Source organism: Hemitrygon akajei, chromosome 5 (assembly GCF_048418815.1).
Source record: "Hemitrygon akajei chromosome 5, sHemAka1.3, whole genome shotgun sequence".
NCBI lineage: Eukaryota > Metazoa > Chordata > Chondrichthyes > Myliobatiformes > Dasyatidae > Hemitrygon > Hemitrygon akajei.
In genome coordinates, this window is record NC_133128.1 from 90,918,934 (window position 1) to 90,933,600 (window position 14,667).

At 45.3% G+C, this 14,667-nt stretch overlaps 1 protein-coding gene across 2 annotated transcripts in view; it reads left to right on the forward strand.

The window, feature by feature from the left end:
• vwa8 (von Willebrand factor A domain containing 8) overlaps nt 1-14,667 on the forward strand; it is a 501,727-nt gene that overhangs the window by 172,847 nt on the left and 314,213 nt on the right. For both annotated transcript variants that reach the window (XM_073046008.1, XM_073046009.1), the window contains exon 6: nt 4,872-5,036. In XM_073046008.1, the coding sequence (XP_072902109.1) occupies nt 4,872-5,036 (165 nt within the window). The remainder of the gene's footprint in view (nt 1-4,871; nt 5,037-14,667) is intronic.

Genomic DNA, 14,667 nt, shown 5'->3' on the forward strand with positions numbered 1-14,667 from the left:
CTAGGATGTTGGTTGAAGATGAGAAGAGATACTTTGAGATTGGGAGTCATAGAGTCATAGAAAAGTACAGCACAGAAACAAGCCCTTCAGTCCATCTAGTCTGGCAGTACCAATTAAACTGCCTACTCCCATCAACTTGCACAGGGTCCATAGCTCTCCTTACCCCTACCATCCATATACCCATTCAAACTTCTCTTAAATGGTGAAATTGAGCTTGCATGCATCACTTGAGATGACAGATCATTCCATGATCTCAGGACCCTCTGAGTGAAGAAGTTTCCCCTCATGTTCCCCTTAAATTTTTCACCTTTAACCCTTTCACCCTTAACCCATGAACTCTCGGCAGATAATGGATCAATATATAGGGTGGTCATTGCTCTAAATGAAATCGATTCATACGTTACACTTCCTCCCTCTTAGTAGATTAATGTAACATAAACTTGAATATATGCAAAACATCCAGTTTCCCTTTCATAAACCCATAGACCAAATAAATTGTTTGCACAATAACAGTCCATAGCTAACTTGCAGTTCTAAGGATTCAGTCTTTGGGTGGTGCACTGTTGCTTTCAGAATAGCGCCTCTGCATCTGTGGAGTGGCATCAGGTTTGGTAGGTGTCTTGCATAGGACAATGTTCTTGGTTTCCCTTGTCACATTATTGTCAGTGACATCATTACTGAGAGGCAAGTCTGGTAACTGTAACGTGTCTGTCTTCTTGGATGCAATCGACTTAGGTGTGTTCTTTGGTTGAGCATCCAGTATTTGGTCCACATGACATCTCCATGTCTGATCTCCAACATCCACTGTGTACACCTGTGGTCCAATTCTTGTAGCTATCCTGCTAATGTCCACTTGTCTTCTCAGTAATCACGCGCTAGGACTTCGTGTCTAATCTCGAAGTTGCTTGCTGCTTCACTTGACAACTGGCCAAACTGCTTATACTGTAATTCCCTCCAGAGGTCTGGTTTTAGAAGGTCTATGCAAGGTTTCAGATTCCTGTTCATGAACAGCATTGCAAGTGCTTGATTTGTTGTTGCATGAACAGAATTCTGATACGCAAAAAGTAGTTGTCCACTTCGTGAATGTCCTCCTTGTCCATCACTTTAATGGACTTCTTGAAGGTTTGGATAAACTTTTTAGCTGACACATTTGTTGCTGAGAGCTGACTTGAAATGTCTGATGTCATTTTTCTTCATGAACATTTGGAATTGTGATATTTATTGTGGTCCATTGTCACTCACAATTTGTTCTGGTAAGCCATTTCTGGCGAAGGTAGTCCTCAGAGCAGAGACAGTCTTTGCTGAAGTGGCTGACTTCATTGGTATAACCTCCGGTCACTTTGAATGAGCATCCACAGCAATCAGAATCATGGAGTCCATGAATGGCCTAGCAAAGTCAATGTTTATTCTTTGCCATAGTGATGACAGCCACTCCCAAGGGTGTTATGGTGTCTGTTGGGGTGCATTTTGAACTTTTTGGCAACCTGACCAAGTTTTGGTCAAGTTTTCAATCTGTTTATCTACTCCTGGCCACCACACGTAATTTTAGGTAAGCTTTTTCCATCTTGACTATACCTATTTGTCATTATTGCAGATTTTCTAATACTCTGATGTACAGTTAAAAGGGAATCGCAACACGAGATCCACACATCAGTGTTCTTTGACGTTGTCTCGTCTTGCTGAGAACTCTGGAAACATAAGGTTACCATGAGCTGACCATCTTTGCATGATGATTTCATAGATTTCTGACAATGTCGGGTCATTCCTTGTTTCCCTTTGTATTTCGGAATTTGTTATCAGCAACTAGTCTACCAATATGGTGTAGAACACTTCTGCTGGGTCACAGTATGTTGCCAATAATGGAAGATGCGACAAGCCATCAACGTTGCTGTGTTGTTTGGTGCCCTTGAACTCTATGTCATAAGAGTGGGCTCCTAGGAATAGTGTCCAATGTTATAACTGGGTAGCAGTCATTACTGGAATTTCCTTCCTAGGATTGAAAATGGACACAAGGAGCTGGTGGTCTGTCACAAGCATAAACTTTTGTCCGTAGAGGTAGTAGTGGAACTTCTTTATACTTCTTTTTACCCCATACTGGACCAAGGGCATTCTGCATTCTGCACTCGTCATTGATCTTGAAGCAAATGCAATTGGACATTCAGATCCAGCTTACATAATATAAGACAAAATGACTCCAGTGCCATAAAGAGATGCATCACACACCAGTCTTATGGGCAGGGATGGGTCATAATGGGTGGGCAGTTCATCAGATGTTATTAGTCTTCTTGTTTCCTTGGATGTCCTTTCATTCTTTCCCACTTTGCTCCTGTTTGTAATAGTGTGTAATAGTTTGTAATGGATGCAACACTGTAGCAATATTTGGGAGAAACCGGTGGTAGTAGTTTACAAGGCCCAAGTATGTCCTGAGTTTACTGATTTGGCTGCCTGTAGCACTGCTTCAATCTTCTCTTGTGACTTATGTAAGCCATGCTTGTCAATGACACGACCACAATGAGATTTCATTCTTCAAAAACTCCTATTTCCCTCTCGTTGCATGCAGACCATGCTCACTCAGCCTGATAAGCATTTTACAAAGGTTCTGGAGGTGCTCTTCACCATCAAGGTAACATTGTGTTCCTGAGATATCTTGGAGCACTTAGTTCATTGCTCTTTGCCAAATTGCTGGAGCTGATTGACACCAAAGGCAAGGTGATTATACTGAAGCAGTCCCTTGAGGGTGTTGATTGTGAGGAACTTCCTGCTTGATCCTTCAATCTCCATTAGCAGGTAGGCTTGTGACAAGACAATCTTTGAAAACCTCTCCCTGCCTATCAAAGATGCAAAAATGTCTTCTATTTGTGGCAGGAGATAATGCACAATACACAGCACCAGGTTGATGCTCACCTTGAAATTCCATGTATGCGAACGGTTCTTGCCTTCCCTTTCTTGATCACTGGGGCAATGGGCATGGCCCAATCGCTCCACTCAACCTTGGAGAGAATTCCAGATACCCCCAAGCTCTACAGTTCAGCATCCACTTTAGGACATGATGTGCAAGGCACTGTACATGCTTTATGAAATCATGGTGTTGCTGTTTCATCCAGTTCAATTCTGGCCTCCATGCCTTTGAGTTTACCAATCCTTTTCTCAAACACCTTCTCATTAGCAGTACGTAGCTGTGCCAGTCTCTGGTTAGTGCTAGCATTTGGACTGCCGTTGCCTGTTGATGTCTCACTGAGAGCTTTGATTGAGTGCCAGTCCAGTTAGATTTTTCTGAACCATTCACGTTCAAAAAGTGCTGGCCCTCCTCTTTTCAATACATAAAGCTCTAACTGTTGTGTTTGGCCTCCATACGTCACATTTACTTTCAGTTTACCTTTGGGTGACATTTTTTTCTCTATGTTGTCTTTAGCATCACCAAGGTCTTCTCTAATAGTATCGTAGAAAACAATTGATTGTAGTCAGCCTCTGGAATTGTAGACAAAGCTGATGCTGTATCCGTCTCCATTTTCAGTTTTACACCGAGCACATCTACCAGATAATTTAATGATCTGCTTCAGTTATGCTACACAGTTCTAAGCATGACAGTTCACCTTTGTCAGACTCTATGTTGTCTGATTCTGTTTTACATTTGGTAACTTTATGCATTTGCTTAGTTTTATGTTTGGGACTGTTTCACTCGGTTGTGCTTTTGTCTGTTTTACACGTTCTATCCCTCTGACCTTGTTTGTTACACTTTCTGCAGACTTTATCCTTGAACCAACAGTTATTTGCATCATGGGAGGATTTGCCATACCGATAACATCTTTGGCTTTTTGTACCATTCAGGGACATTTTCTGCATTTCACATTGTAAACTCCTGTTCTGTAGTTCTGCTGCAGTCTCTAACGATATTGCAGTGGTCAATGCCTGTTTTAAGGTTAGGTCTCTTTCTGATAGTAGCCTCATTTGAGTGCTTTGACTATACATGCCTGTCCCTTAATGCATCAGAAAGCCTATCTCTAAAGTCAAAAGAATTGGGAATGTTTGCACAGTTCTGCAATGTATTCAGAAATGCTTTCATCTTTTGACTGCTTCCTTTTGTAAAATCTAAATCTTTCAGTTATTACCAGTAGTTTAGGGCTTAAGTGACTTTGTAACCATTGTAAAAATTTAATCAAGCATCTTGCTTGCTGGCTTTGCCGGGTTACTAAGTTGCAAAAGAGACTGTAAATGCTTGGGCCCATTGAACTTAAGATGCATAGTGGCTTTCTTTGGGTGGGTGGGAGGGAGGAAGGGGAAAAAAAGAGAGAGATCAATACCTAGTGCTAAAGGGGGGGGGGGGGGGGGGGGGGGGGGGGTGTGTGTGTGTGTGTGTGTGTGTGTGTGTGTGTGTGTGTGTGTGTGTGTGTGTGTGTGTGTGTGTGTGTGTGTGTGTGTGTGTGTGTGTGTGTGTGTGTGTGTGTGTGAGAGATTGCTCTAAAGGAAGTAGATCCATGCATTACTGCAATACAAGGTGCTGTTATAGATGACAAATACACCCATCTCTGTTTGTGTTAAATGTGTGATGTGTTATACTTCATACTTTTTAACCTCACTGAATAGTGCATGTGCAAGCAGATAAGATTTAGTTTTTAATTTGGCATCATATTAAGCGTAGATATCGTGGGCTGAAAGACCTATCCCTCTTCTGTAATGTTCTGCATTTTATAAAACAAATGATTAAAAATGAATTCCTGACCCTTTATGTTCATGTTGCCATGCATCCAAGGCACATGAGCTTGGATCTCATTTAAATGAATGGCAGTTCACGGTGAATTTTCATCAAACTTTTTTTTGCATTTGTTGTGGTTTTGTTTTGGCTTGCTGCTAACATGCTACATTCCAAACAGGAACATACAAAAGAAGAACTGGATGTGTGGAAGATCGTACGGGTTAGTGAGGACTTCAGGGTTATAGCCCTAGGTCTACCAGTACCAAGGTATCCTGGGAATCCTCTGGATCCTCCTCTTCGTTCAAGATTTCAAGCCAGAGACATTTATTGTCTACCTTTTAAGGTAATTCTGACATATCCATGTGATGGTTCTTTAAGTGTCCTTATGATGACTTTTTCTGTTCGAGACAAATAGAATAATTATGAATAATTATCCATAACTAGCTAAAATTCCTTCCTTCACTTTACACGAATTAAAACATTGAGTAGGTTTTCTCACCAAAGCATACAGCATAGAAATGGGACCATTGACCCACCAAATCCATGACAACCGCCAAGCAGCCATTTACACTAATCCTATTTATTTTCCCCCGTATTCCCATCAATATCTTCCATATTCTACCACTCATCCATGATTGGCCAATTTACAGTGGTCAATTAATCTACTGGCCTGCATGTTTTGGAAATGATTGAGAGGGAAATAGGAACAATCAGCAGGAATGTAAAGCTGTTGACCCTCTCCCCCACCTAGCATCCAATATAGCATGGCATATGTTTGCTTTCCTTCTTCTTCCTGAAGTCAACAATCAGCTCATTACTTTTCTGTTATTGTGTGAGAGGTGGTTGTTGCACCACCACTCATAGAGTAGCTCGCTCATAAACTGACTCATTACCACCTGTAATTTGTCCAAAAGTAGTGATGTCAGTGAATTTGAAAACAACATTGGAGCAATGCCTAGCCACACAGTCATGTTTGTATGGAGAACAGAGCAGGGGCTAGGTACGCAGCTTTAAGGTGCACCTGTCTTGATGGTCAGTGAGGAGGAAATGTTATTACCAACCATCACTGATTGAAGTCTGACGATGAGGAAGTCAAGTATCCAGTTGCAGAGCGAGGTGGATGGTGGGGGTCCTTGATGATCAGTGCTGCTTTGCTGTGACAGCACTCCTTGCAGATGAGCTCAGTGATGAGAGGGTTTTACCTGTGATGAACTGAACTGTATCCACTACTTTTTGTAGGATTTTCCATTCAAGGACATTGGCATTTCCATATCAGGCCATGATGCAACTGTTTTTAGAAGCTTGTCAAAATTTTGGATGATATGTGAAATCTTCGCAAACTTCTAAGAAAGTAGAGGCACTGTGGTACTGCACCCAAAACAGAATCCCTGAAATGATAAGGCTGAGGAATTTCAAGTTATTAGAGTTACTGACTCTCTCCACTTCTAATCTGCTGGCTCATGGACCTCCGATTTCTTCCTCTTGGAGTCAATAATCAGCTCTTTAGTTTTGCTGATGTTAATTGAGAGGTGGTTGTTGTGGCATAATTCAACTGGATTTTCTGTCTGGTTCATCACCATCTTTGATTCGTCCATCAGGAAAGTTAAATATGTCACCGGAGCTGTACTTTGCCTCACACTCATAAGTATAAAGCAATTAGAATAGGAGACTAAGCAAACTGCCTTGTGGTGACCTGTGTTGATGGTGATTGCAGAGGAGATGTTGCCAATCTGATCTGAGTACGGTCTGCAAGTAAGGAAATCAGAGAACCTGTTGCATAAGGAGATATTAAGGCCTAGGCCTCGGAGCTTATTGATTAGTTTGAGGGGATGATAGTGTTGAATGAGGAGTTGTAGTCATTGAAGAGCATTCTCTTGGATGCATTTTCACTGTCCAAATGTTTAAATGCTGAGTGAAGAGCCAATGAATTAGCATCTGCTGTTGAACTGTTATGACGTTAAGCACATTGGAGTGGATCCAAGTTGCTCGTTATGCAGGAGTTGATATGTTCCAGCACCAGACTCCCAAAGCACTTCAACACAGTGTATGTAAGTGCTGCAGGACAATAGTCATTGAAGTAGATTACCATGTTCTTCTTAGGCACTGATATAATTGAAGCCTGCTTGAAGCAGGCGGGTACCTCAGAATGCTGAAGCTTCTGAGGTTAAAGATATCAGCAAACACTACAGCCAGTTGCTTACTGCAGGTCTTCAGTACTCAGCCAGGTACATTGCCTGGGCCCGATGCTTTCCGTTGGTTTACCCTCTTGAAGATGCTCTCACATTGGCCTCGGAGACTGAAAACACAGGGTCGTTGGAGACTTTGGGAGTTCATGAAGGTGCCTCCATGTTCTGTAGGTCAAAGCGAGCATAATAAGCATTGAGCATATCTGAGAGTGAAACCTCATTGTGTTCAAACCCTGCCATATCTGTGTAACCCCTGTGTCACCTCAGGCATCGCTCAAACTCGTTCTAGTCTAGGGGGAGCAGCCTTCGGCCCCGCCAAACTGGGTAATCAGCTGGTGTGGATGCTGTGTGATGTCCCCGCCTCGCCCAAAACAGACAGTACACCTTATGCGATTAAATGAGTACAATTTATAAAGAGTACTATAACTAAGCGATTACTAACGATACAGTATATATGAATAAGAGAAAAAAAAGAAAAGGCGCCAAACTTATCGAAGTCCAAACCACTTCGTGCACAATCGTTGGAGCTCAATTACTGAAGTCTTCTGGTATTCGATCCCCTCCGAACTCCTCGACCCGCCTCCTGGGACCCCCACGGTGGTCGACCAGTCGCTCCACACTCCTCTGTCTCCGTCTCCTCTCATCACCGAAAACCTTGGGCCGGGGACCCCCGCTCGGGGTCCGTACCGTCGCCCAGCTTCCAGCACCCCGTCCTCTCTCTCTCACTCCATCGCGCCGACTCCCCAAAACCCCCACCAACAATCAGTTTATAGTCCCAAACAAGCTTCCAGCACTTATCATAACAAAGACGCTAGCATTCCTACTATTAACACAGGCGCCAGCATTCCTACTTGTAACAAAACAAAGACGCCATTTTGATTACATACACAGTAACAAAGAAAAAGAAAAAAAAACCCCGTTACACTCTCCCCCCACCAAATAAAAGTCATGTCCTCATGACTATTAGATAACTCGTCACCTTTCCTGCCAACACACCGTAACCCAAGCACAAGCAGTGACATCTCCTCCCCACACAGTAAACCTCACGCCCTGTTCCTTAGGCGCTATATAGGCCAACTATCTGGGCGTTCCCAAACCCTTCTGAGACCTCCGTACCCCCCTCACCTAAACCCTTAGGCTAGGACACAGCTGGGGATACCTTGGGTCCACTACCAACTCCTCTTTCAATCTCTCACTCATACCCCACACTGCACACAGCTAACCCTCCCCACTACACCTGACTCAGTGGAAGAAGGGCCAAAGGTCTCTTCCTCAATCGAGGGAAAGTCAGCAAAAGGCAGCATGTACCACACATCCAGCCATCAGCCTTTGAATCCGTATTCTTCCTCATTTCTTTGATCGGTAGCTGCTGTTTGATCTTCTCCAAACGGAAACACGTGGCCTGCACTGCTCCTGCAGTCTCTTCAGCCTCCTGCAATTGAGATTATCATCTTCTCTGGCCCCTGGCTCAGCAGTTCTGACTCCTGCATCCCGGCCATCTCAATCTGGAATGCAGTTACTCCAACAGCTTCTTCCACCCCGACCTGAAAAGCAGCAGTTAAAGATTGGTCACCCTCCAGTTCAGTATTCACTGCACTTCTCTCCAGCTTTTTTTCTCCTCATGACTTCTTCCAGATCAACCTTCAGGTGTTGCACTTCATTTGAACTGTCGATGGTCATCTTCAGGTTCCCTTCAAGCTACCGCTTCCCCCTTCCAAGATTTGTCCGCAATTTCTTCACCTCCGCAAGCTCCCTTCTCCAGGCTCTCAGTTTGCTGTGGCCCTCAGTCAAACAACTTTCTTCGTTCTCTCCAACTTGTACATCTTTCAAATGGGTCCAGATCACTCTCTCCGGTCTCTCAGTCTTCATTTCAAACTTGATTCCGTAGAGACAGACACTCACGAGCTGCGACCTTCGCCAGCCCTGGCACGTGTCCAGAAAACACTTCAACTCTGTAGTTCTCAGCCGCTCCAGCAACGACCTCACTTCATATTCTCCTGAGGCAAATCCAAATACCAGGAGATCATCCACATACGTCAAAATTCCAAATGCCTCCACACCCCCATGATCTTCCACATGCCCTGCAGGAAGGTTGCAAGGGCTCCGGAGATACCCTGTGGTATCTTTTCGGACCGGAAAGACTCCTAGGAAACTTAACCGCCGTCTTCTCCTTGGCGGCCTCACTCATCGGGATCTGGCAACATCCACTCCTCAGATCCAGCACCTTAAACCTCTTCGCACTACTCAGATAGGCCATCGCCTCTACGGCCCAATATAATCCACACACACGCTGCCTACGTCTGCCACGCTGTAGGGGCCAGTCGCCACAACCTCTGCCTCACCGAGGTGTCTTCAGCAGTCAACTCCCCTCCCTGGTGGTATTTCGCAGCGTCCACTAAGAGGGTCTCACCCTCAGATACTCCTCCAGGCCATACCACCACCGGCTCTCGTTTGAATTCGGTATTGGCCCAATGCTGCTACACACGTCCGCACAAGCAGCTCGAAACTCTGGGTGCATCGATAATGCCTCCAAACAGCTCTCACCCGCCTCCTCCGGGCAGGCCCCCAAGCGCACCAACAGGATATTGGTTCTCTCCATAACCGAAACGCTGCCCGTCTCAACAGGGTCCGGACACATCAGCATTAACGATTCACGAACCTCAGTCACCTCCACATTTGCCTCTAAGAACTCCATTTTCTCTGACCAACAACCGTCGTCTTTATAATCACCGGCACTGGTACCCCAAATCTCCAGTGCCGTCAATGTCATCAAGGGTAAAGGCTTCCAAAAGCGGTTATAAAACAAACTGTACAGCAACTTAACCGGTGCCCCGGTGCCGAGGATGGCTTTAACTTGACTTCCATCCATCCGTAACAACACCTGAGTGCGTGGTCCCTCTAAGCCTTCAGGAATAGAGTCTGTTCCTTGCGGGAGTTCCTTGGTACATTGCTGGGAACGTGCTCCCCCAGAGACCCCAAGCCGTTACCCCACTGGGCCTCCTCTAAGTTTCCCGACATCTCTCGGATCAACGGAACAACTGATCCCCTTGACAGATCCCCCTGTCTCCGCAAGCAATTTATCTGCCCTCCTAACCAAAAGGGATACCCTAAAAACTTCCCACCAATCTCCTGCCACGGATATGATAAGCCCCCCAGCTGCGGCATTTGACTTCCAGTCGAACCACACGCATTTTCCCACACTTTCCCAGAACTGGCAGCTGTCACTTCGAGATAATTGCGCCCGACAGTTCTAACAACGCTACCAGCCCGCCTACTCAAACTTTCAACCAATCCCTGTCGCTTTCCCTCAGCCAAGCACTGCCACTCACCCAACAACTGAGTGGTCTGCACCGCCCACGTCTCCGCCCCTTTAGGGCTGGACATTATTCCAACAACCGGGCGGAGCCCACCACCATAGCTGAAAAATCCCAACCTGTCACTCCTCACTCTCCAAACAGTACGGACACCCCATGGTACCACCACCATTTCTTCAGCGCTAGCCGGAACTCGACCAACGACCCCCGGGCTACCAACAGCAGCCACCCCACCCAACACACATGCAGAGATAACCGGCAATAGCACACCCACAAAGGCACACCAGCTCTTCGCCGCAGACACAATTTAAAGAGGGCGATCACACAGCTTCCACAGAAATCAATCCCGGACGATCGCACCCACAATGTAACCCCTGGGTCACCTCAGGCATCGCTCAAACTCGTTCTAGTCTAGGGGGAGCAGCCTTCGGCCCCGCCAAACTGGGTAATCAGCTGGTGTGGATGCTGTGTGATGTCCCCGCCTCGCCCAAAACAGACAGTACACCTTATGCGATTAAATGAGTACAATTTATAAAGAGTACTATAACTAAGCGATTACTAACGATACAGTATATATGAATAAGAGAAAAAAAAGAAAAGGCGCCAAACTTATCAAAGTCCAAACCACTTCGTGCACAATCGTTGGAGCTCAATTACTGAAGTCTTCTGGTATTCGATCCCCTCCGAACTCCTCGACCCGCCTCCTGGGACCCCCACGGTGGTCGACCAGTCGCTCCACACTCCTCTGTCTCCGTCTCCTCTCCTCACCGAAAACCTTGGGCCGGGGACCCCCGCTCGGGGTCTGTACCGTCGCCCAGCTTCCAGCACCCCGTCCTCTCTCTCTCACTCCATCATGCCGACTCCCCAAAACCCCCACCAACAATCAGTTTATAGTCCCAAACAAGCTTCCAGCACTTATCATAACAAAGACGCTAGCATTCCTACTATTAACACAGGCGCCAGCATTCCTACTTGTAACAAAACAAAGACGCCATTTTGATTACATACACAGTAACAAAGAAAAAGAAAAAAAACCCCCGTTACATCTGTCGAGCATCCTTCTGTGATACAAGTTTAATCTTGAGTTACCATTTTGCATGTGGGTTGACTTTCCGAGATCATACGTGGACTTCTTATAGTTTCCTCATAAGACCTAAATGCAACTGATTTAGCCCTCAGCAGATTATGGATCTCTTGGTTCATCTAGGGCTTCTGGTTGGGGAAGACTGAATGACTTTGTATGGACACATGTGTACTCAAGTGTCTTTATAAAGTCTGTGACAATCATAACATGTTTATTCAGATCCTCTCATGAGTCATTTAACATGGCCCAGTCCACCAACTTAAAGCAATCCTGTAGCTACTCCTTGTCTCCTATGACCACCTCTCTGTTGTCCTGACCTCTGGTGCCTCACTCTTTAGCCTTTGCCAGTATCCAGGTAGGAGACAGCTAGATGATCAGATTTCCTGAAACACAGTTTAGGGCTGAAAGGATAGGTATTCCTGATCATTTTTGTAACATTGGTCAATTATGTTGGGACCCATAGTGCTGCAGGCGATATGTTGATGATAGTTGGGCAAATATTTCTTCAAGCATACCTGATTGAAGTACACGTTAATAATGTTCACTGTCTCTTGTTTGCTAATCATCATCATCATCATCATCATAGCTTGTCACACCAGACAGCCAGCTACTCTAGTGCTGTTTGGTTGATGTTGAGCAGGTCAGTGTGAGCTAAATCCGGTGAGAGTGGGCAGTTGCGCAGAACATGTTCAATGTTCTGCACCCTTTTGCCACACTCACAGGATTCGCTGGTCTTCAAACCCTGCTTCACCATATTGTCTGCCGTCCTACAAACTCCTGCTCTCGCTCTGTTGAGAGTGCACCACTTCTGTCTGTCAAGCAGTGCCCCATTTGGCAACATTTCTGTGGGGTCTTGCACCGTATTGTTTGGTGGGGTTCTGGCTTCTGTTTGTTGCCAGAGGTCAATCCTGTATGTTTGGGGGGATGTTCTGTGGAGTAGTTCCTCCATTGTAGCAAAGCTTTTCCTCAATTTTAGGCGGTTGGAAACTGGCACATGATGATGTAGTGGGTGCCTTGGATCAGAGTTCTGTTTACCTTTTTCAATTTTTGTTGTAGTGTGTCTTCGGATCTCTGGGGGAGCAATGCCTGCAAGCCTGTAAATGATGTTAGTGGGTGTGGGGTGCAGTGTGCCTGTGATTATTCAGCAGGCTTTGTTAAGCAACAGGTCTATTTTCTTCACATGGGCTGATCTGCCCCACACAGGTGCACAGTATTCTGCAGGTGCATAGCAGAGTGCTTGGGCAGTTGATCTAAGTGTGTGAGCATTAGCTCCCCATTTCGTGCCTGCTAATTTTTTCAAGAGAGAATTGCAAGAGCCAACTTTCCCTTGGAGTTTTTGGATGTGGGTGGCAAATGAGAGCATCCTATCCGGCGTCACACCCAGGTAAATTGGAGTCGGATGGTGTTCGAGCTCCTTCCCACACCAGAAGATCTTGATTTTCAGAGCTGCTTCTCAATTCCTCAGGTGGATTGCACCCACTTGAGTTTTTGATGGATTTGGGTTCAGAGACCATTTTTCATAATACTGCTTCATTGCTTTGAGGACTGCTGTAAGTCGTACTTCAACTTCTTGGAAGGAGTTAGCTTGTTTTGCGACGCATAAGTCGTCTGCATAGAAAAACCTGCGTGTGTTAGGAAAGGTTGGTTGGTCCTTTGTGTAAACATTAAATAGTAGAGGTGTCAGGACTGATCACTGTGGTAGTCCGTTCTTTCGTGGACACCACCTACTCTTAATTCCATTAATTTCTACATAAAATCTACTATTTTCTAAGAGGCTTCTTATTACTTTGACTGTGGTTTCGTTCTTTAACATTTTAGATAATTTCAGTAGAAGACCTCTGTGATTCACATAGTCGTATGCTGCTGTTGAGTCAACAAATACTGCCCCTGTAATTTGTCGCATTTCAAAGCCATCCTCAATATACCGGGTTAAGTTCAGGACATGACCGCAGCAAGAGTGGCCTGACCTGAACCTGGCTGGGTCTGGTGTTAGAAGATCTTCGACTAAGGGGGATATTCTTTTCAGTATGAGTCTCTCGTAGTTTATAGAGGGTGCAGAGCAAGGAAATTGGTCTGTAATTTTTAGGAATGTTGGGGTCTTTATTGGGTTTTAGGAGAGTAACAACTTTGGCTCTTCTCCAACTTTTAGGTATTTTAATGATCTTAGGCAACAGTTAAAAAGGGACAGAAGCCAGTGGAGTGCTTTAGGTCCAAGATGTTTAAGGAATTCATTAAGAATCTCATCTATGCCAGCAGCTTTGTTGGATTTTAGCTGTGATACTTCATCCTTTAGTTCTTCTTGGGTGAGAGGTGGGAAGTTGTTATTCCCGTTTGAGAGAGCTGACTCCATCTCCACAACAGACAAGATCTCCCGGTTGCTACCCACTTCAACATTCCCATTCGGATATGTCTATACATGGCCTCTTCTATGCCATGATGAGGCCAAACTCAGGTTGGAGGAGCAACACCTCATATACTGTCTGGGTAGTCTCCAGCCTCTTGGCATGAACATTGAATTCTCCAACTTCCAGTAATTCCCTCCCTCTCCCTTTCCCCCATCCCAGTTTCACTCTGCCTCCATCTCCAGCTGCCTATCACCTCTCATGATTCTGCCTTCTTCTACTACACATAGTGCTATCCCTTTACGTTCCTTCTTCACCTTTCCTGCCTATCCCCTCCCTGCTTCCCCTCCCCCACCCCTTGATCTTTCCTCTTACTGGTTTTTCACCTGGCACCTACCAGCCTTCTCCTTCCCACCCTCCCCTCACCTTCTTTATAGGGCCCCTGCCCCCTCCCTCTTTAGTGCTGACGAAGCGTCTCGACCCGAAACGTTGACTGCTTGTTTCCACGGATGCTGCCCGACCTGCTGAGTTCCTCCAACGTGTTGGACATGTTGCTCCATCTTCTGATGTTGCTTTTTCTTTTGCCTCCATTCCTTGTTATGTGGTTGACCATTCAGTATTAGTTGCTGGGCAACCTGATTGGGTGTTACAACAGCAATTCTCTGTGGTGGTCTATTGTCTGAGTTGAGTTTCCGAGCAGTTGCCCATGCCTTCTTACTGTTCTTGGTCATGTCTGTGTTTTCTATCAGTTCCTGCCAACGCTGTGGTCTCTGTTGGCTCAGTAGGGACAGAACTGACTCTCCCATTTCAATTGTGTCTTGACCAAACAGGTCTTGGTTGTATAAGTTGACATACTCATCATAACTTAGCTTGATATCACTTGTTTGCTAATTATGGTACACAATACATTGAGTGCTTGGTTAAGGTCTGCCTTTGGCAGTCTGTAAACTGGCAGAATCATGGAGAAAGGTTGACACTTAATAATCAGACGTTCCACATCAGGAGAACAAGAGTATGATAAGACTGTTATGTCTGAGCACTAAGCAGA